At 49.5% G+C, this 24514-nt stretch overlaps 1 protein-coding gene across 1 annotated transcript in view; it reads left to right on the top strand.

Annotated features, from left to right (window-relative positions):
* Nucleotides 1-23738, top strand: part of LOC116947787 (RNA-binding protein Nova-1-like) — a 55999-nt gene extending 32261 nt beyond the window's left edge. Inside the window, exons 3-5 of the mRNA XM_032963934.2 lie at nt 4869-5125; nt 20584-20820; nt 22273-23738. Of these exons, the coding sequence (XP_032819825.2) occupies nt 4869-5125; nt 20584-20820; nt 22273-23430 (1652 nt within the window). The 3' untranslated portion in view covers nt 23431-23738. The remainder of the gene's footprint in view (nt 1-4868; nt 5126-20583; nt 20821-22272) is intronic.
* Nucleotides 23739-24514: the final 776 nt, after the last annotated feature.

Here is a 24514-nt window from a genome sequence, read left to right as displayed (position 1 = left end):
ACCCGGGCCCGCTCACCATCATGAAGGTCCTTAATGATCGTGAGCAGAGGGTCAGGTACTCCAAAAGCACGAAGAACGACCCAGAGCCCAGGCCTACTGATGGTATCATAGGCCTTGACCAGGTCAATAAAGCAGAGATGTAGGTCTTGTTGTAGCAGACGGACAGAAAATATGGCATCTGTGCAGGACCGCCCTTTCCTGAAACCGCATTGGGGCTCCGCAAGCCTCTCCTCAGCGTGCCTGGCAAGGCGATGCTGAATAATCCTTGCCAGGACCTTTCCCGGCACACTGAGGAGTGAGATGCCCCTGTAGTTGTTGCAGTCTGTGCGGTCCCCCTTCTTAAAGAGGGGGACCACCAGGGCATCTTTCCAATCCTGCGGAACCCGTCCAGCAGCCCAGACCGTTGTTATGATGTCATATAGGGCAGTCTGTGCACAAACGCCACCCTCCCTCACACACACACACCTAGAGACACACACACCTAGAGACACACACACCTAGAGACACACACACACCTAGAGACACACACACACCTAGAGACACACACACACCTAGAGACACACACACCTAGAGACACACACACACCTAGAGACACACAAAGACAAAGATAAAGATAAAGATCCCCCATATAGCCTTAACAGACTGTAGGGGCAAGTGCTGTTAGCGAGCACCTATGAAGGCCGGAACGGTACACGAGGGGGTGGGTGGCCAGCACCACGCCCGACCGCCTTTGTCTCCCCAGTAGCAATGTTTACACACCGCACCAGGTACTCATTTGAGGCTGAGTCGACCTAGGGGAGGCCCGGGACCGGTTCAGATAATCGTGACTGGTGTTGGCCGTGAGCGGGAATCGAACCCGGGTCGCCAGGTTCATAGCGCAGCGTAGCGCTAACCGCTACACTATCGCTCCCCACTAGACACACACACACCTAGAGACACACACACACCTAGACACACACACACCTAGACACACACACACCTAGAGACACACACACACCTAGAGACACACACACCTAGACACACACACACCTAGACACACACACACCTAGAGACACACACACACCTAGAGACACACACACACACCTAGACAGACACACCTAGACACACACACACACCTAGAGACACACACACACCTAGAGACACACACACACCTAGACACACACACACCTAGACACACACACACACCTAGAGACACACACACACCTAGAGACACACACACCTAGACACACACACACCTAGAGACACACACACACCTAGACACACACACACCTAGAGACACACACACACCTAGAGACACACACACACCTAGAGACACACACACACACCTAGACACACACACACCTAGAGACACACACACACCTAGAGACACACACACACCTAGAGACACACACACACCTAGACACACACACACCTAGAGACACACACACACCTAGAGACACACACACACACCTAGACACACACACACATAGAGACACACACACACCTAGAGACACACACACACCTAGAGACACACACACCTAGACACACACACACCTAGACACACACACACCTAGAGACACACACACACACCTAGAGACACACACACACACCTAGACAGACACACCTAGACACACACACACACCTAGAGACACACACACACCTAGAGACACACACACACCTAGACACACACACACCTAGACACACACACACACCTAGAGACACACACACACCTAGACACACACACACATGCATACCTTGCACAGACATGACCACAAACCCACATTCGTTTGCACTGTACTCCCGTGTGTGTGTGTGAGATTGTGCGAGGCGTGATTACGTCTGCGTTATTTGTGTGACGCTGGTCCTCGGCCAATTCCACTGACTCCCCACCGCACCACTCCAGAGCCTGCACCTACCACGCACCCGCACACCACCACCGCCACGGCATTCATATACAACTGTGCCAACCCACTACTTGTATACCACTACCATCCATACCCCACCATGCCACCCCATCACCCACACACCACCACCAACCCATCACCCACACACCACTACCATCCATATCCCACCATGCCACCCCATCAACCACACACCATAAATACCCCACCATGCCACCCCATCACCCACACACCACCACCAACCCATCACCCACACACCATTACCATCCATATCCCACCATGCCAACCCATCACCCACACACCAACACTAAAAGACGAAGACAGAACAAAGAACCCCCGTGTAGCCTGTAACAGACTGTTGGGGCAAGTGCTGTTAGCAAGCACCTGTGAAGGCCGGCACGGCACACGAGGGGGTGGGTGGCCGACACCACGCCAGGCCGCCTTTATCTCCCCAGTGGCGATGTTTACACACCGCACCACTTACTCAATGAGCGCACCACCACCAACCACTACATTCACATTCAACGGTGCCAATCCGCCACTCGCACACCACTGCCAGCATCAATACAATATGCATTAGTGTGTATATATCAGTGTGTATATATCAGTGTGCATTAGTGTGTATACATCGGTGTTCATTCGTGTGTATACATTACTCTGCATTAGTGTGTAAATTAGTGCAATTGTATATCAGTGCGTGCCTGTGTATGCCGTAGGTGCTGCCTAACAGCACATGGCTCAACAGCCAGAACCTAAAAATTACTATGCGGCGTGGATCCTGATCTTTGTGTGAGTGTGCGTTGGTGTGTGTGTGTGCCAGTGTGTGTGTGCTAGTGTGTGTGTGTGCTGGCGTGTGCATGTGCCGGTGTGTATGTGTGTGCCAGTGTGTGTGTGTGCCAGTGTGTGCCAGTGTGCGTGTGTGCTGGCGTGTGCATGTGCCGGTGTGTATGTGTGTGCCAGTGTGTGTGTGTGCCAGTGTGTGTGTGCCAGTGTGTGTTGGGGAGCGGTAGTGTAGCGGTTAGCGCACTGCACTGCAAACCCGACGACCCGAGTTAGATTCCCACTCCCGGTCAACACCAGTGACGATGATCCGAACTGATCATGGGCCTTGCCTAGGTCGACTCAGCCTCAATTGAGTACCTGGTGCGTTGTTTCAATATCACCACTGGGGAGACAAAGGCGGCTGGGCGTGGTGTTGGCCACCCACCCCCTCGTGTGCCATTGCTGGAACTTCACAGGTGCTCGCTAACAGCACTTGCCCCAACAATCCGTTACAGGCTATAAGGGGGATCTTTGTCTCTGTGTGTGTACTGGCGTGTGTGTCAGTGTTTATTGGTGTACGGTCACACCCGGTATGAATTCTACATACATCCATGCCACATCATTTCACCAGCTCTTGCCCCCACGTGTTAAAGTTAGGATGTCTGTCTGTTTAAAAAAAAAAATCCTCAACAACAAAACCACACACCCACAGCCAACTGCTGCCCAAGAGGATCGTCTGCCAAAACGCACAACATCCGTGTGTTTAAATAACGTGTGTGTGAGAGAGGGAGTAAATTATTTATTTCACGTGCATGGCACGACCGCAGTCCTTTTTTTTGTCGAAAAGCTTTTAAAATCGCTGTCCGTTTCCGCTCGGCTCTGTTCGTTTAAGCCGGCGGCTTTTGTCTCCTTGGACCCGTTGAGAGTGAACGAATGTTGGGGACGTTCGTGCCGAGTGCCAGCCAGGTGGATGTTTACGTGGGGCATAATTTGCCCAAGCGTTCGCTCGCTCGCTCGCACAAAGGGAACATTTTGATTTTCGACTCATTGTCAATATCACAGGAATTATGTTTGGGGTTTTTCTTTACAATTCACTCTCTTCTCTCTCTCTCGGTTATTCATTGCGCCGATTACCCCGGGGGTTGTGAAAAAATAAAGTATTCATTTTTTTGGGGGGTTTTCACGCACTCACTGGTTTTCATCGTTAGCTGCTCCTCACTTGTCGACGGGTCGTCGAGGGTCGGTGCCTCGATCGGTGACCCCGTGACTGCCGCACACACTTTGGCAAGTACATCTTACGACTTTAATAACAAGAACAACAAACACGAAGGCGGATTCGAAGCCCCCGCAGAGTACGTGTGTTTACACCGTCTGGTCTGCACGTGTTTTTCCACTCTCTACGTTTCTCTTTGACGTGAGTGCACTCCCTTCCCCAATTTCTACAGATAATCGAACGTTGACTCGGATACCTTCACCACACTTTACTTTCATACGCCCGTGCTTGTTTTAAAAATTCCCTACTTAAAGGGGCCTTATTTTGAGGCCTAAATTCCAACTTCAAAGCAAAGAAGGGACATGACTGAGGCTGTAATGGAATTTTGTTATTTGGCGTTTGAGATAATTTCGTAAAAGTTGCATTTAAAAAAAAAGTAAATAAATTAAATAGATAATTATTCCTGAGGTGGCCAGATGGCTGAGGTCAGAGCACTGGCCTGGCACAGCTGACACCTGGGTTCAAATCCAGGTCACAAACACCACCTGTGATTAAACCGGGTTCTCAAGTTCAGCGTGTTGATGGCATGAGCCTGGTCACCAATGGCTGCCAACAAACAAACCAAAAACATTACGTCAAAATGTGCTTCTGCACTTGATTAGGCAAAATTCCAGCTCTCAGAATGATCTGCCATGTGATGAGCATCCTGTCATATTCAGAGCGGATAGGAAAAGGGATACCTTGTACTCTGTGCAGCGGTCACACTTGAAGGGATCTCAGAGGTGGGTCTGTGATATCCGCTTCCATGTGCCATTCTCTTACGAGAAGGATTGCACTGCTCTGCGGATATTTGAAAGATGCCGCGACGCTGATAGCATGGTCAAGATTACATTGGGGGAAACTTGAATTAATCTGAGAATAATTATTTGTATTCCTTCTCCACCTCAACTCTGAGTGATTTTTCCCACCTCCCACATCCTCCCTCCCTTCTCCCTCCTTGGTCCACTCTGCAGGCACCACGGAACGGGTGGCGTTGATTCAGGGCTCGCCCGATGCCCTCAACTCTGTGCATGACTTCATCGCCGAGAAGATCCGGGAGATGCCCCCGAGTCCTGGCGATCGTGGCGGCGGAGGTGGCGGCGGCTCCGGAGGAGGAATGTTGGGTAACGGAGGAGCCCACGGCGAGAGCGATGGGGCCGTGGGGAGATTCGAAGGCTCCGTGGGGCCCCTTCCTCCGCAGACGGCCGTCAGCTCCGACCGCATGAAGCAGGTGTGTCGGCGAGATCGCTCGCTCACTCGGTGTCTCGCTCGGTCACTCCATCCATTGATCGCTCGATTACTCGCTCTCTCTCCAAAGACATTCACATGATCGTTCACTAACTCACTTGTTCACTCCATCGCTCAATCACTTCCTTAATCACTCTCTCACTCACTTGCACAGTCACTAGATTGCCTTCTTCGTTACTCGCTCAATAGCTCATTGACTCAGTCACTCACTTAAAAACTATCTCAGTCGCACGCGTGACCTCTGTATTGGATCAGTTGTTTCATCGCGAAGATCTCTCAATCATTTTACTCGATCGCTTGCGCGAACTCTTTGTAACTTGATCGATCACTTGATCGTCGAGCCAGTGGTGAAAATTTCTCATTCTCTTGGGATCAGTCTCTTCATAGGACAACTTCTACTGATTCGAAACTGAGTGGTACCAATTTTATCGACCTTTGATGGAAAATGACGATGACGATGACAATCGGTTGAGTCAGCCCCAACTGAGATTTGAACGCTCGGCCTTCTCCCCCATGGGTCCCGTGAAGCAGGCTCCCTGCCAGCATTGAGGCCCACGCAGAAAAAAATATATATAATAATTTCCCTGGCGCGAGCTGCGCCGCACAGATGGTGCTGCGACGACGCATCTCATTACGCTCGAAGTAAACTCGTTAATCGAGAGGTTGATTGCGATGCGCCGGCACCGCTGCCGCCGCCAAAATCGCTGTGGCGAGGAGCACAGCGCTTTTGCTTGGCTGTTGCTTCAGCTGCCGTCATTCTATCCCGGTCGCCGCGCGCCATCGGATACGGGCGCTGATTTGCCCAGCTTTCCCTTTCATTATTAACGTCGGGATTCTTACTCCGACGAGCGAGAAGGGACGCGCTCGAATCGCGGGGCCCACGTCGAATGCTGCTCTGGCGACACGTGGCGCCGAGGGTACTCTATTGTGGGGGGGCGATGGCGCAGTGGTTAATGCGCTGCACTACAAACCCGGCGACCTGAGTTCAATTCCCGCTCACGACCATTTGAACCGGTCCTGGGCCTCCCCATAGGTCGGCTCAGCCTCAAAATGAGTACCCGGTTCTGTGCGTAAACATCGCAAACTAGGAAGACGGAGGTGGCTGGGTGTGTTGCTGGCCACCCACCCCTTCGTGTGCCGTTCCGGCATTCGTAAGTGTTCGCTAACAGCACTCGCCACAATAATCTACTGTACACGCCCTATGCAACCGGTAATTTCGTGAGCAAAAAAATCGGCGACGAAAATATAAATTAACAACTTGGTTTGTAATTTTCTTTTAGTCCGCGACGGCTGCTAGTGCTCGAAAGTTAAAAAGCGATCTAACCCCAGACAAATCTCTATTATGGATGATATTGGTCGCGAAAGCCTACGTGCTAAACTGATAACTGTGACTGCCCACCAAAGGCCGAAATGCGAGTGACTGTGACGAGATTAAATCAACGAGTCCGAAAGATGTCGCAGACTAAGGTAATTTAGTCACGTGATTAGCGATCGCGGTGCACTGAGCAACACCAAACATGGTCATTCGCTACACGTGTACACGAAACGATTTTACTGAATTCACCAACTGGAACTGTTAGACGGCAGACTTAGGTAATAGGCGTTTCTCTCAGCAACGTTACTTTAAAAAGAGAGAAACGTGTACAAAACCACCGCGCGCGAATGTGACGATGACGACGGCGTGACAAATGAACGGCCCATCTGCAGCTGGCCTCGAAGGATTACAGCACATCGCAAAGACGGCGGGGAACAGACCGCCACTTCGGGGGATCAATTGGGATGAGCGATCATGGGAGGGAAGCGACTGGAATTTGGGATGATGGCACCGTGGAGGCATGCATTGCCGCTCCCACGCCATCCACGCTTTCCCTTCACCCCTCTTGACATTTCTGTTTTCCATTTCCTCGTAGTAATGGTAGTAGTAGTAATAATAATTGTAGGGATGTGTCTTGTTTCTTGCGCATTCCTCCTGCCGTCACCAACAAATCAGCCCGAACGTGATTTGCCATTGTACGTTGCCCTCGTCCGATGATCGATGACAATGAGAAGCACGTGGTTGTCAAAGTGCACGTGGCAGCTTGCAAAAAAACAGTGCCATTGGTAAGGGCAGTGGGGGATTGCGGGCCAGGGTTGAGGAGGCTATGAAAACTCTGCATCGGGTTTCCCAGTCTGAGGTGACAGTGTTTGTCCATCTGTGCCCAAGTGCTATGCATGTGGAACCTTTCTCCATGTGAGAAGGGTGGATGATGATGATGATGGTGACGACAACGTTCTTACGACGTTGATATCAATGGTTATGATAATGAGGATGATGACAATGCAAGTTTGATATTGATAATCATGATAATGATGCTACCAATTATGATGTTACAACATTGATATCAATGGTTATATTAACGATGATGATAATGATGACGTTATTACAAAGTAGATAACAATGGTCTTGTATTCATAATGTTGATGAAATAATTACGATGTTGATATCGATGGTCATGGTAATGATGATGATGATGGCAATCATTACAATGTTCATGATGACATCTGCTATTATGACATTGATAACACCAATGACGACGACGACGACGATGATCATGTTGACGACACCGATGAGAGCTATCACACCGACAACGATGAACTTGACGATCACGGTGATGATGACGACGACAATGGTCCTGAGCCGAACCCCGGTGAGGAACTGGGCTCCCAGCCTCCCGACCTCCCGACCTTTTGACCTCGCGATCACATGATCCCGACTGCTGCCCTCTGACTGCACCTCCTACAAGCGCAGCGCTGAACCAACGCGTGGGGAAAGGGGGCCGCTGAGCGATGCTGGGGACGTCTCTAGTTGCACAACTCATCTCCCTCTTGATGGCCAAGAATACCCGGAGCAATGAAAGCTGGGAAATTATCCGTGTATTTAAAGCGTTGGCAGGGGGGGTTGTGGTGAGGGGGGGTGGTTTGGTTATTGGGTTGGCATGGTGGTGTGACACCGGAGTTTTGTGGGGGCGGCCGTGGTGGCGGTGCCGCGTGTTTATCGATTTTTTTTGGCAGTCCCTTCGCTGTTGGAGGTGGTGGCGGTGGCCATACAAATCTGTTTTGATTAATCGTACCGCACATGTTTCCCATTTTGTAAATATTTGTTAGTGCATTCTGAAATCACACACACACATGCGCGCATGGTCCCTCGTCAAGACACAGCCAAAGATCCCCTGTATAGCCTGGTCACTGTCTGGGAGAGGGGGGGGGTGTTAGCGAGCACCTTTGAAGGGCGGCATGGCATACAAGTGCGTGATGTAGTCAGCATCACATCCAACCAAATCTTCTTGTCTCCCCAGTGCTCTATGTTTACGCACTGCGACAGTTAAGACTGAGTTGACCGATGCGTGTGCGTGCACACACACAACAGTGGTGACCAGGCCCGGGCTGGCCATAGGGCAGCAGTCCACAGGGCAAATGCCCGGTGGGCCGGTCCATTCCAAGGCCCGGTGGGCCGGTGTGTATGAGGAAATTGCAAACCTGATCAGAGTACATTGTTTTACTCTGATCAGGTTTGATTGGTCCACACCGTCCCTTGGTGTGGACCAATCAGTTTCAAGGACAATGCATATATTATCATTGTATGTTTTTTTGTTTGCATTTTGACTGCAGGTATTGTGGTTAATGCAGACATGAATCCTCGTAAAAAGGTTTCAGTTTTGTTGCCAGAAAAAAGGGGGAAAACCCTATTATTACATTTTGGTACTGGAAAAGGAGGTCTAATGATGTATTTAAACATTCTCAACACTCATTGGGTCAAACTAAGGTCAAAGCTTGCTCACTCTATAGCCCAGATCTACAACACCTACTCTTAATTACCCCGGAACCACACCTACTGATTCCAGATGTGGGTTGTAGAGTGGATAATGATTTCTGTATCTGGGCAATAGCATAGGTGTTGATTTCCAAATCTGGGCTGTAGAGTGGGTGATGAGTTCTGAATCTGGGCTATAGGATGGGTGCTAAGTTGTAGGTCTGGCCTATAGGGTGGATTATGAGCCCTGGGTCTGATCTATAAATATGACATTGGTTTCGTAGATCAAGAAAGCTGGAGATACCCAAGACCTTGTTTTGAATGCACATGAAAATCCACTTTAAAAGATACAGCGTCAGTAACACAAACACATCTGTAGCCCACATCATCATTACCATCAACACCGACACTTCCTCTGGCTACCCTGTGATTTACATTTTTGTGACATACACGTTGACGAAACCTGCCAAATGTGTCCAAACGTGTGTGTGAGTAAGCGAATCCATCTGTGCGCGCGTGATTATACGCAGGCGCGGGTGTCGTCGCACTGACCCACCCACTTAATTTTTGCGCAGTGGGTGGCGGCGGAGGCGGGATGCGTTCGTATTAATAATTCAGCCGCCTTGGTTTAAGCAATGCCGGGATGAATAACGAGGCCTTTGCATCGATCCCACGGCAAATATATTGCTATGTAAATAAGGTCGCAAATAAACGAGCACGCTGTGAATCGCCGCTCGCCAGTTGCCTTGCGCGTTCTACGCGCGCGTTGGCGGATTTCCGTGCACAAAATATTCAACGGCTGCCAAACATTCCGATGACCATTTTGTACGGTTGCACACGGACAAGACAACCTTGTTGATGGGGGTTCTGTGGATCCAAGCAACAAGATCGCCGGTTATATAATTCAGCACGTTATAGTTCAGCACTTTCTAATTCAGCACGTTATAATTCACCACGTTATAATTCAGCACGATATAATTCAGCACGTTATAATTCACCACTTTATAATTCACCGCGTTATAATTCAGCACGTTATAATTCACCATGTTATAATTCACCACGTTATAATTCACCACGTTATAATTCACCACGTGATAATTCAGCACGTTAAAATTCAGCACGATATAATTCACCACGTTATAATTCACCACGTTATAATTCACTACGTTATAATTCAACACGTGATAATTCAGCACGTTAAAATTCAGCACGATATAATTCACCACGTTATAATTCACCACGTTATAATTCACCACGTGATAATTCAGCACGTTACAATTCACCACGGTATAATTCAGCACGTTATAATTCACTACGTTATAATTCAACACGTGATAATTCAGCACGTTAAAATTCAGCACGATATAATTCACCACGTTATAATTCACCACGTTATAATTCACCATGGTATAATTCACTACGTTATAATTCACCACGTTATAATTCACCACGTTATAATTCACCACTTTATAATTCACCACGTTATAATTCACCACGGTATAATTCAGCATGATATAATTCACTACGTTATAATTCACCACGTTATAATTCAGCACGATATAATTCAGCACGATATAATTCAGCACGCTATAATTCAGCACGATATAATTCACCACGTTATAAATCAGCACGATATAATTCAGCACGTTATAATTCAGCACGATATAATTCACCATGTTATAATTCAGCACGATATAATTCAGCACGCTATAATTCACCACGTTATAATTCACCACGTTATAATTCAGCACGTTATAATTCACCACGTTATAATTCAGCACGATATAATTCACCACGTTATAATTCACCACGTTATAATTCACCGCGTTATAATTCACCACGTTATTATTCAGCACGTTATAATTCACCACGTTATAATTCACCACGTTATAATTCACCACATTATAATTCAGCACGTTATTATTCAGCACGTTATAATTCACCATGTGATAATTCAGCACGATATAATTCAGCGCGATATAATTCACCACGTTATAATTCACCACGTTATTATTCAGCACGTTATAATTCACTACGTTATAATTCAGCACGTTATAATTTACCACGTTATAATTCACCACGTTATAATTCACCACGTTATAATTCAGCACGTTATAATTTACCACGTTATTATTCACCACGTTATAATTCAGCATGGTATAATTCACCACGTTATAATTCAGCACGTTATAATTCACCACGTTATAATTTACCACGTTATAATTCACCACGTTATAATTCACCAAGTTATAATTCACCACGTTATAATTTACCACGTTATAATTCACCACGTTATAATTCACCACGTTATAATTCAGCACGTTATAATTCACCAAGTTATAATTCACCACGTTATAATTCACCACGTTATAATTCACCACGTTATAATTCACCACGTTATAATTCAGCATGGTATAATTCACTACGTTATAATTCAGCACGTTATAATTCACCAAGTTATAATTCACCAAGTTATAATTTACCACGTTATAATTCAGCACGTTATAATTCACCACGTTATAATTCACCACGTTATAATTCAGCACGTTATAATTCACCACGTTATAATTCACCACGTTATAATTCAGCACGATATCATTCACCACGTTATAATTCACTACGTTATAATTCACCACGTTATAATTCAGCACGTTATAATTCACCACGTTATAATTCACCACGTTATAATTCACCACGTTATAATTCACCACGTTATAATTCAGCACGTTATAATTCACCACGTTATAATTCACCACGTTATAATTCACCACGTTATAATTCAGCACGATATAATTCACCACGTTATAATTCACCACGTTATAATTCACCACGTTATAATTCACCACGTTATAATTCAGCACGATATAATTCACCACGTTATAATTCACCACGTTATAATTCACCACGTTATAATTCACCACGTTATAATTCAGCACGTTATAATTCACCACGTTATAATTCACCACGTTATAATTCACCACGTTATAATTCAGCACGTTATAATTCACCACGTTATAATTCACCACGTTATAATTCACCACGTTCCATTGCCCGTTCGTTGTCTGTGGTGTCCCCCTTTGCTTTTGCGTCGCAATACGGCGCGTCGCCATCACCGTGAGCCATGGTCAATCCACTGCTGGATGAATGCATGTCCTGCTTAGCTTCCGAGATCTGATGAGACCGGGTGCATACCTGGTGATTTTACCATGCAATCGCATATTCTGGTATTGCTCTGTATATGTGTATACAATGCTGTATAGACTGACAGTCATATCAGTAAGTGTACTATTCCTGCTCTCTGCTGACATTTCACAACACGACTGGGAAAATGTCACCTTTTCGCCTCCGTTTACACAACTGAAAGCTCAGCCGTCGTTTGTAAATATTGGGGATGGGGTGGAGGCAGATTGCTTGACATTCCCTCCTTCCCCTCGATGAGGCAGCAGGGCCCCCTGGGAAGAGTTCCCTGATTGGTTGGCTCTAACCGGTGCAGCAGGCGTCACCATGGCAACGGCGGGCCATTACCACGGCAACCACTGCTCATTCCTTCTGCAATTTTCCTCAATTTTTTCCTGGGTTGTTTTGTCTTTCAATTCCTTTGGCTTGAAAAAAATACTTAACATGTATTTGTCATCATCAAGATGATCATCCTCACCACCAGCATCATCATCGGCATCACCATCATCATCAACACCAGCATCATCACTTCCTTCAGTGGTGTAACTGGGTTGGCATAGACCCTGGTGCAAGGAATTAAATGGGGACCCCCGTCCAAATCTCTCCAGGCTTTGGGCCCCGGTGCAGTTGCACTTCCTGCACACTCGACAGCCCCAGTTATACTTCCTCTCCTGGCCTCTTATTTTGACCTCTTCCAACCTTTGACCCTTGACCCCTAAGCCTCCTGGCAAATACTCGCTGGAAATATAGAACTGAACGCGACGCGATTAGCATGGGTTTATCAAAAATGCAACTAAGTTGAAATCGCAGAAATATATTGAATTTTTTTTTAAACTGGAGGCTTTGTACCATGCAGTATGGGTACACACCCTCCCACCCACAATGTCAGCGCTGTGTTTGCCCCTCACTCTCCCTCCCTGGATTTACAATAAGATGTAGGAAGAATAACTTGGCTTAATCAAATAATATTGTATTTAAATAAGCCGAGGTAAATCACTGCTTTCCCAATATGATTTTTTTCTCCTAAACGGCTGCTGTTGACACCATGTCCTGTGGTGATTTTATAGCTGGCCCTGATTAGAACTGTCTATAATTAGATGGAACTTGTCACGCGTAGCTTGTTTCATCTTAAATTGTATCCACTGTGCCCCAAAAGCACGTTTTCCATAATATATAACGACCTTTAAATGTGTATCTTGTTTGATCCATCAAACAACTTTCATTTAAATAATTAATGATATATTTATATAAACCTGGCTGTCTGTCTCTGTTTTCAAAATTGAAGTGGGACAATATCCTTGTTGATTACAATCGAGATGTATATTAATAACTAAATAGAATAATGATATCTTAATTATTCATGATAAATAATCCCTTTGTCAATCCACTGCTGGGCTACCCAGACCATGTCAGTTAAGGGGGTTGTTTGACCATACTTCACCTCGCTGGGCAGTGGGTTGGTGATGTGGGTGCTGGGGGGGTGGGAGGGCAGGACTGGTTCAAATGGTACAAATATCACTCAGCACTGATCCTGGCCAGGAATTGAACTCGGGTTAGCGGGTTTGGAGTTCTGTGCTCTCACTACGTGTCTGCTGCGGACAACTCATGACTGATTCTCCTTTGTTCTCATTGCCTTGCCCTCCCCAGGAGTAATTAAACACGCAGCGTAAATATATTTTCATGGGTATTGAGTTGGGACGCGTTTTTGTAAAGAATGTATACATTTGCAATTCGTCCAATTGCATTTTCAAATAGCAATTGTTTTAAACCTAGTGTGATCCCTTCTCATCAATCGGTTTAATAAAAAGCAATTTTAATTTATAAAGTGTCCATCATCAATTTGTATCTTCTGCTTGGCCCTTAACCCCCTGTCACTATCAATCTCTCTCCTTCCCATTCGCTCTGTATTAGTATCAATCCGTCTCTCCTTTTGGCATGTCCTCTCTCCGTGTTCGTGTCACCTTCATAATTTATTTCTAAACTCCCGAGCCCACGTGAGTAGCAATATAAATGAACAACGCCTCATTCACATATCCGCATGAGTGTATGGTCAGAAAGGTGTCACAACGTACCACGTCCAATAATAATAATAAGAACAGTTACACGACATTTCCCCACTGAACTCAGATATTATCAGGGTGACGGTGCGCAAAAATGATTATTATATATGAGCAGAATTGTGGGGGTTGTGGATCAGCACAGAGAGAACAAGAAATTGCCAAATCACCTCGATTCTTTGTTTTTCCCACTGTGCTCTTTTCGCAATTTCGTCACCCATTAATTCTCTTGCCTATTGCTGTGCCCCCCTCACTACCCGCCTCTCTCATTTGCCTCTCCCCATCCCTCTGGCTCCAGCGTCGTCGTCTCTCACTCTCACGCGCTCCTTCCCTCTCCTTTTCTCACACTCGCCCTGAGTGTGAAAACGAAGTGCTCGCCCCGCATCCCCCGACGGTTGCTGTGGCAACGGCGTTGTCAAGTGCGTCTCCAAGGGGACGCAAAATAATAATAAAAAAATAGAACAAGAGAATAAACACAAAATGGCCGCCTTGCGACTAGCCCCCCCCCTCCTCCTCCTCGCGCACGTTGCCAAGGCAACCGCGGGGCCCCTGCGGGAATCATTTAAGAGAAATACATTATACTCTTGGTTCCTTCGGTAAAGTCGCGTAGAAGGGAAACAATAAAATAATAAACAAAAATATAAAACAATTGTTTCCCTTCTACGTGACTTTACCGAAAGAACCAAGAATATGAATCCCTGCAGTCAACGAAAGCTTTAAATAAAAAGAGAAATACATCATCATTGAACGAGTAAACGCTTTAATTTAACACTCCCGTCAGCGGCATGCACCGCTGTATATCTGTGTACGGCAATACGTGCGCATGCGTGTGTATATTTAGAATGAAACATCTGAATTGCCACGTGTCGTGAATGTTTCTGCAGTAAAATGGTGCTGCACGGTTTCAAGGCCACGCAGGAGGCCCAGAGCCTTGACCACTCTGACCCGAGGGGACTTCCAAGGCCAAAATTCTCCACGACCCTGCCGCCGCCCCCGGCCAGGGGGGGTCTCAAGGGCTAACCGAGGCTTTCCGCAGCAGAGATGTTGATTCAGTTACGCCGATACAAATGTTTAGACATTTAATCTCTATTCTTGGTTCTTTCGGTAAAGTCACATAGAAGCGAAACAATAAAATAATTAAAATATAAAACGATAAAATTCTCACGACGTTTCGACTGCAACACAAGCAATCATCATCAGGTGTGAAAACCACAGCAAGAAAATTTGAATAAAGTGGCGCTTTTTTAACGTTTTTTCAAATTTTCTTGCTGTGGTTTTCACACCTGATGATGATTGCTTGTGTTGCAGTCGAAACGACGTGAGAATTTTATTGTTTTATATTTTAATTATTTTATTGTTTCCCTTCTACGTGACTTTACCGAAAGAACCAAGAATATGAATCCCTGCAGTCACGAAAGCTTTAAATAAAAATGTAATCTCTAATTTAACTCGGTCACAAGCTCAATCATATTCATTCTGGAGAGGCCAAATGAAGCTGCGTGCATGTCTCTTACAACGAGGCCCACTGTTTTTTTTGTTGTTCATGAAATATGCACGTGTAGCGGCCGTTTTTTTAAATAAGATTTTTGCTTCCATCTCGCTCTGACAAAATGCCCTCTTTGTCGCACAGAGCATCATCGCCTGACCTTCCCCTTTCTTTAGCCCCCTCAATGCCGCGTTCCTCACAAATAATGGACTGTGCCGTCTTGGGTCGAATATAACTTGAACATCGTGGGACGTACGTAAATTTAGCTGCGACCGCAGCCACGGGACGAACTCCGCCTTTAAGCCGAGGAGAGGGAGAAGCCACGGGGGGAACGGTCCAAACTTCTATGCGCGGCTCAAATGGGCAGGTGGTCAGGCGGCAGGGCAGGCTTCACGTCGCCTTGGGAGAATTCAGAATTTGTAAATTAAAGTCTAAGCGTCTCGTCGCTTAAATTAGCGCTGGGCAAGCGCAACGCGTCTGTTTGAGAATCTGAGCCACTGCGGTCTAAAACTCCACATTCCTTGAGCGCTTGGGTGGATGGGGTGAGTGGGGGAAGTCACTTCATAAGGGTGGCCACGTAAGTGGCATTCGTCCACTTTTATCAACCCCTTGTTCCCGGGCTTCGTTTGGGAGACGTCAATCCCTTCTCTTTTCGCTTCATGCGGTTGAAGTGTCGACGCCGCACGGACGCACGTTCTCACAGATATCTTATCCAACAGCCTGGGGTACGTGTGTCACAGTCGGCATCTAAAAAGTCACCCAATCAGCAATTATATGCATTATCACAATTTGAGGTAAAAAAAAATCGATTACTCTATTTCTATTTTCGCGATATAACCCCAAAAAACATTGATTATGAATATTGGTCGTGAAAGCCTACATGTTAATTTTTCCCCTTTTTTTACCATTTTATTTGTATTGTATAATTGTCTCATTTGTATAGATTTGTGTCCGTTGGTTTTCCTCAATGTAGCCGTTTTGTATATGATATGCATGTCATTTACATAAATCGTTAATAATTACTTGTCATACCACACATTCATATCTTGTGAGCATATGAATCAATTTAAAAGTCAATCACATATTTTCAACAACAAAGCGAATGCGGTACGCAAGAACAGTCCACTGTATTCGGTACAAACGAAGGGATCCAAAGTAAAACCCCGTTGTGTCCTAAGACAGGAAAGAGAAAATGGAGAAAATGAAGAGAAGAATAACGGAGAGAGTTACGATCAGAAAATTCATCAAGGGGTAAAATGATAGAGCCAGCGGTGGTGGTGTAGAAATGGGATAAAAAAAAAGTTTTTATTACAACTCAAAGCGAGCCCGATACAAAGCGTTGATCACCGCACTAAGGGAGTGCAGGGACGAAAGCAGCCCGAGTTCGACATGACAGGGCCCAATGAAGGGGGGAAGGAATCCGTTTTAATCGATGAGGCGGCGCGTCGGTGAAGTGCGAGGTGGCGTGTCGTTCAGCGCGGTGACAATGAGAATGGGGTTAGAGGTCACTGCGCTCGTTCACGGTAACTCTCACTGCACCGTGATTCCTGCTGTTTGCAAGGCCGTTACAGAAGGAGGGGATGAAACATCCATGGTGGTAGCCTTTCATCACCCAACCACCACCACCACCACCAATGGGCCGGTCTCCCTGCCTCCCACCACAACTCAGCTCTCTTCTTCCTCCAATCTCCTTGCGCCCCCCTGCCTCGATCGCCGCCAGTCCCCCACCTCGATCCCCTCTCACCGTACATCAAACCTCGGGCCACTCTCACTCATTACCTAACAGCCCCCTATGCTCCGACTGTAACCCCGTGCCATTGCCTGTTCTATTTTGGAACTCCAGCAATGACAGTATGGTTAATCTGGCCGATGCCACAACAAACGACCCGTTACCAAGTCGCTGCCAATAATGACGTTCCTGGTCTCTTGTCCCGTAGACCAGGGCATGGATACCGTGCAGGAGAAGTTTCGAATGTGATAGGGGAACTTTGGCGCCACGTTGACGCGACCAGGCACGCTGGTACATGGCATGAAAACAAACGCCGGTGATTCGAGGCGAGGATACGTGGTCTTCCAGTGCACCATGGCTTCGGTGGCCGAAGTTGAGTCTCGACTACGGGGCCCGCCATGCCAGAAATGTTGAGAACCACTGCCGTAAACGTTTTTTCCTATGTCCAGTGCTCGGATCCTTCATTGCTCCTCGTATGCATCACTGCTCCCCCCACACACCTCCCGTACAGGGCTTAAATTCTCACGGTCGACTTATCTCACGTGACTCGTAGCCACAGCCATAGTGAGAGCTGCACTGGATGTGCGGGCAAGAAAAAAAAAGATAATTATCTTGGGTTAGCGACCCCGACCGAACTTGATGTAATGAAGCCCTACTCCGCAAGGAAACTGAACTGAGTTGGGCCACTAATCCAGTGCACTCCTGCTGCTAGGCGTCAGTAGTTCGCGCAGAGATTTGCATGAATCTCCCAAAAGAAACCCACCGGGCTCTTTGGAGGCCAAGGAGTGGCGGTACAGCAAGTGGATGTCGTGAACCTGTCCGCATGGAGCGCTGTCCCCTCATATGGTGTGGGTACGCCTCTGGATGATCCTCTTCATGCGAACTACTCGATGAGGGATTGACCAAAAACAATGTTGTGACCCTTCTGATTGAAGGCGTTACATTGCTGTTATTAGTGAAAAGGCAAAAGGATGCAGCCCTGCAATCGCTTGTTCACGCCATCGCTGGCGGAAGGGCTTCCAATAGAGGCAACCACGGGGGGGGGGGGGGGGGTGTATGTTTTGGCCTACTCTTCCACGCTGGGCTGGCGTCTCGGGCGACGTATCCACACTCTGCCCCATCGCTCCGCGAACCTGCCAATCGGCGATAGCCGTGGTTATGGTCAAACAAACCCCTCTGACTTTCGCGGCTTGGGGCAGCAGTAGTGGCGGTGTGGCAGGTGGGGGGGGGGGAGGCCTTCATGCAGCAGTGGATTGATCATAAGTGTAAATAATTGCGTAGGTCAGATAGAGGCATGAACAGTGTTGGTGGCGCGATGTGATGAATGGGTTTGACCAGATAAGTGCATAATGCATCGTAAATCTGAGCCGTTGTGAGATTAATCCCTGGAGGCAAAGCAACAGTGGCCATTGGTCTCTAGATCGACCAGCAACCTCCCTCCATCTCCCCCCACCACCTCTCCGTGATCTGCAGCTTACACCTAAACGCTCCCCCCCCACACTCCCCACCAATTTACTATGCCTCCACCCCCCAGTCTGCAGTGTGGAAAGCCGGCTGAATTTTAATCCTCCCTTTATGCGTATCAGAATAGCGTGGCTCACAAAAGAATTCTGTCCATAAAAATGGCAGCGTGCGTTGCGTGCTCGCGCGGAGCGGTGGTGCAGTGGTGAGCGCACTGCGTTACGAATCCGGCGGCCCGCTCGCAGCCAACGTGGGTGACGGATATCTGTACCGGTCCTGCGCCTCCGCTAATTGAGTACCTGTGAAGGCTGACCCCGGGGCACGAGAGGGCTGGTGTGGTCACGACCACGCCTGGCCGCCTTTGTCTCCCCAGATATGATGTTTGTGTCCTGAGAGATTGCGTTTACACACTGCATCAGGTACTCATTCGAGGCTGAGTCAACCCAGGGGAAGCCCAGGACCGCTTCAAATATTCGTCGGAATTAAAATCTCGGGTCGAGGGGTTCGTAGCGCAGTGCGCAAAGCATCACGCTGCAGGCACACGCACGCTAACATGCACACATGCTCATATCCACACGTGTGTGTGTTCGCACGGTCGTGCAGTGGTTAGCGCACTGCACTACAAACTCGGCGAAACGAGTTCGATTCCCGTTCACAGCCAACACCAGTGACGATTATCTGAACCAGTCTTGGGCCTCCGCAAGGTCGACTAAGCCTTAAATGAGTAGGCTGAAGCAGTGTGTAAACAGACTCTCGGGACACTGGGGAGACGAAGGCAGCCATTGTATGTATGTTGAACATCTTTCACAATCGGAGGTGTGGTGCTGGCCACACCAGCGAGTTGTTATCTCCCTTGCCTGGTATGCAGGAGGTCAGAATCAGAATGTGTATTTAGACAAAAGGTATCTGATTAGCTATGAAGTCTCTTTTCCAGAGATGTCCAGTAGACATCTGGGTTCGGTCCCGGCCCTGACGCCTGCTGTATATTTGGAGTATGCATGTTCTCCCCGCGGTCGCGTGGATTATTCTCCGTGTCCTCCGGTTTTCCCCTCCACATTTAGAAACGTGCGTTTAAATTATGTGGCTGCAATAAATTTCCACAAGATATGGCCAGGTCGTTTCTGAAAAACAGTTAATAGCTCAGTGGACTTTAGGGTTCGTGAACTTGTCTGCACGGAGTGTTATCTCCTCACGTGTGGGTATTCCTATGGATGCTCCACTTTATGCAAGCATACTCAATAAGGAATTGACCAGAAAGGCTGCGTGACCCTCCTGATTAAATATATCACTATTTTTATTGAAAATGGTAAAGGTGCAACCTTTCAATTGCTTGCTCATGGCAACGATGGCAGAAGAACGTGTTGATGGATTAGACGGGAAGTGTAAAAACAGCACAATGGAAGATTTGCGGTGTTCCCCCGGAGTGGATGAGCTGGGTTAAGCGTGTTGATGGATTTGACACAGGCGGTTCGTAAATTTCATCCCAGAAAGTCCAGTTGTGCCATTTGGCACGCCACATCCACCCCCCACCTTCTTTGTCCTCATCGTACCCCGCAAAGCCCATAAACATCTTTATAGGAATGTAGGGTACAGTAACATTATTATGCATAGGCAATACCTTGTGCTCTCGTGGTAGTGCCTTACACAGACAATCCCGCATGCCAACGTAACCCCCTTGTCTCCCTTCCCGCATTCCCTGTCCCCCGCGTTCTGCCGCCCCCCGCGTTTCGCCGCCGCGCAGGCCAAGATCATCGTGCCCAACACGACGGCGGGCCTTCTCATCGGCAAGGGCGGCGCCACCGTCAAGTGGATCATGGAGCAGTCGGGGGCCTGGGTGCAGCTGTCGCAGAAGCCGGAGGGCGGCATGCTGGTGGCGGGCGGCGTGGTGGCGGCCGCTGCCGCCGCTGCGGCTGCCGCGGCCGCAGGCGGTGGGCCGCCCGGCGTGGCGCTTGGTGGCCTGCAGGAGCGCGTCGTGACGGTGAGCAGGATCAAAATCAGTATATTTACTTATACCGGAGGAATCCGATGAACTATGAAACTCTTTTTCACAGATGTCCAGGTGTGGTGGGTAATAATGTTACAACAACAAGCAATACAAAAACATGATGGTAGTGCAAAACCCATAAATAAACAAAAAAACTAAACCATCCCCATCCTACCAGCCAAAGCCCACTGAGGTATTAACTTATTTTTCAGAATTGACCTGGCCACAGATGATACCTCGACAAAGTGGCTTATCATTTGGACATTTATAGTAGCAAAATAATCGAAATAATGCCGCTGGTTCCGGTGCCACCGGTCCGGTTCAGGGGTGGATTTTTGTTGAATCCGGCGAAAAAAGTCGAGGAAAGGCCCGGGACGGCAATCCGTGAAATGGCAGAACCGGTAACGTGAGATGACGTACAGCAAAATTAAGTGAATAGAAATCGGGGGTAAAAACGATTGCATTCACAAAAGTTGGCTTGAGCAAAACATTTTTTTTTAATCGTTGACATTTCTGCAACCACCCAACTCTGTAGCATGACCTTGCTTAAGAGAGTGGGGTGGGAGGGGGTGCAGGTGATTCTCGAGACTGTGTAGCATCGCTTTTAAACGAAAGAACTCGACACATTCGTCGGCAACAAGGCGGAGAAAAATGTCTCCGCTGGGAATAAATGCCATTGCCCGAAACGTCGCCTATCGGTGTCCCTGACGAACTTGTTGAGTGTTTGTTAGTTGCGTTCGTGCCCCACTGCCAACGAAGCAACAGCAGCAGCAGCAGCATCTTCGCAGTGTTAGTCGTCGTCATCGTTGTTGTTTAAACAAACGCGAGACGCTAAACAAAACGAGCAGAGACACAATCGTCGCTTGTTCATGGTGCCGTGGCTCGCGCGCCTCCTCGGTACACGAGGAAAGGGCGGAGCGTCGCGCATTGCCGAATGTTTGTAACGGTGTTTTTGTTGACTTGACTATAATAATTAAGAAGGGGGCCAAGCTGCATTTAGTTCGGGGGGAGGTGGGGGGCTCCACCCCCTCCAACCATCCACAGCCCCCCCCTTCCCCCGAAACACGATGGGGCTGCCACGCTAATGACGCTGCCGATGCCCCCAACGTTGCCGACGCGTGGGCTGCTGGGGAAGTGAGAATCGGGGAGGGGGGAGGTGTGGAGCAGAGCGGAGAGATCGAGAAGGAAGCTGCTGAAGTGCAGAGCTGGGCGTCGTACATCCAGGGACCGTAGTTGTTCACGTTCCTAGAGATTGAGTAATTAAACCAGTCGCTGGTCAACTGCAGTAGGAAGCAGTAGCCATAGCGAAAGGTATACCAGGTGTGGCGTGCGAGGTGCGTAAATAATATTTTCCGGGTGGTCGACTCAGACAGACCCTGGTAATAACACGGACACAAACGCGCACACTCCCCCTCTGCCCCCCCCCCCCCCGACACCGTGGCTCAGGTGAGCGGCGAGCGTGAGCAGGCGCGCCGCGCTGTGCAGCTCATTGTGCAGAAGATCCAGGAGGACCCGCAGAGCGGCAGCTGCCTTAACGTGAGCTACGCCGGCATCACAGGGCCCGTGGCCAACGCCAATCCCACCGGCTCCCCCTACGCGGGCCCCACGCCCGGCGTGGGCCAGGCGGACGTGCTGCCCGCGGCTCTCACCGCCAGCCTCTTCGGCCATTCGGGCCTGGCGGCGGCGGCCGGCGTCTCGCCCTTCCAGACCGCCGTGCTCCCCACGTGCTTCGGCGGCACGGACCACCTGGTGGCCATCTCGTCGGCGCTCAGCACGCTGGCGGGCTACGGCTACGGCCTGCCGTCCTCGGCCGCCGCGGGACACCCGGGACTGACCCTGGGCCTCACCAGCCCGGCCACGGCCGCGGCGGTGGCGGCGGCGCAGGCCCACGCGCACCACCACCATCACGCTCACCACGCCGCTCACCACCATCACCACGGCGGCGGGGCCCCCGGCGCCGTGCCGCTCTCGGTGCCGTCCATGCCCTCAGCGGCCGCCGCCGCTGCCGCCATGCTGGGCTCCAACCTGGCGGCCGCCAACCTCCTGGCCGGATACGGCGACCCCGCCGCCATGGCCGGCGCGGCGCCGCCAGTGGGCGCCGCGTCGCCATACCCCCTCGCCGGCATCGCCCCCGTTGGCGCGGCCGGCGGGGGAGGTGGCTGCGGCAGCGGCGGCGGCGGAGGCGGGGGGCCGTACGGCGGCTCGCCGCTCATGGCCGGCGCACTCCTCGCCGCAACCACCGGCGGCGGTGGTGGCAGTAAGCACGGCCATGCAGCCCCGGCGTCGGCCGAGCCCGACAAGGATTCGGCGGCGGCAGCGGCGGCGGCGGCGGTGGCGTCCGGGACAGCGGTGGAGATTAACGTGCCAGAGACGCTGGTGGGCGCCATCCTGGGCAAGGGCGGGAAGACGCTGGTGGAGTACCAGGAGGTGACGGGCGCGCGCATACAGATCTCCAAGAAGGGCGACTTCGTACCGGGCACGCGCAACCGAAGGGTGACCATCACAGGCCCGCCGGCGTCCACGCACGCCGCGCAGTACCTCATCACGCAGCGGCTGCAGTACGAGCAGGGCCTGCGGGCCGTCAACCCGCAGAAGGTCGGCTAGTGGAGGGCTGGCGCGCAGCCCGCGGCCCACAGCCCATGGTGCTGGAGGCGGTGGTGGTTTACAGGTAGGGGCTCGGATATGAGCGGAACCAACGAAAATGATACAGGGTGTCCGTAAACGCGCCGCCCATTGTTGAATTTTAATTACGCAGTGGTTTGAGTCGTGTTCAACCCGCTGTCCAATCACAATTCATGAGCAGCGGTGGGCGATACCTTTACGGGCACGCTGTGCGACGACGGTTTCGTCATCGTTGCTGTTGCAATTTTCGCCCCGGGTAGGATGGGGGGGGGATGTGAAGCGGGTGGGGGATGTGAAGTGGGGGGGGGGAGATGCGAGGCAGGGGGGTGGGGGGGGGAGATTTCAACAGCCTACGCGGCTTCGGTGCCGTTGATTGTCCCAGGGCTCAGGGGTCAGAGGTCGAGGCTTGTAGATGTTATTATGCTCGGATTACGATGACGAATTGTTTTCCCAGTGTTTGTGCTGAATGTGACTAACTTTTGTTTTTACGCTTGTCGGGAAAGTCCGGTTCGTTTACCTTGCGTTAGTTTTCCAGTTGGCTTCTTGCGTCGCCAGAGTTCGCCCGCTCGCCCGCCCGCCCGCTCGCCCGCCCGCTCGCCCGCCCGCTCGCGCGTGTGCCGGACTGGGCAGGCGTCGTCGGCGAGAGGCGAAGTGGAAAAGCGACAGCATCGATGTTCGAAAGCGAACAACGGCGACGCCCGCGTGAGGTGGCGCAAGCGTTAACGCGCCGCCGATGTCTAAAGCTCGCGGTCTCACATCGATTACGGTAAAAACTGGGAAACGCATTTTAGATTAGGTTCGTCCGTAAACTGTACTCTCTCTCCTCCTCCTCCTCCTTGCTCGCTCCTCACGGTTCCTTTCTGCTCGCCCCAGGGGGAGTGACAGTGGGCGGCTCGCTGGAGTAGCATTTCCGTAGTTTATCGTTTAGTAAATTTTCAACCTCTATTTTTGTGATGCTCTTCGTTTCTCATTTGAATACCAACAACAAAAACAAAAAATGAAAAAAAAAATAGAAAAAAATGTACGTGTTGAAAAAAAACATGCCACTTTTTTTTATCATACCAGA

The sequence above is a fragment of the Petromyzon marinus genome, chromosome 31, assembly GCF_048934315.1.
Source record: "Petromyzon marinus isolate PM22_M1 ecotype Great Lakes invasive population chromosome 31, UKy_Petmar_22M1.pri1.0, whole genome shotgun sequence".
Lineage (NCBI taxonomy): Eukaryota > Metazoa > Chordata > Hyperoartia > Petromyzontiformes > Petromyzontidae > Petromyzon > Petromyzon marinus.
This window is presented reverse-complemented; position numbering and strand designations above follow the sequence as displayed.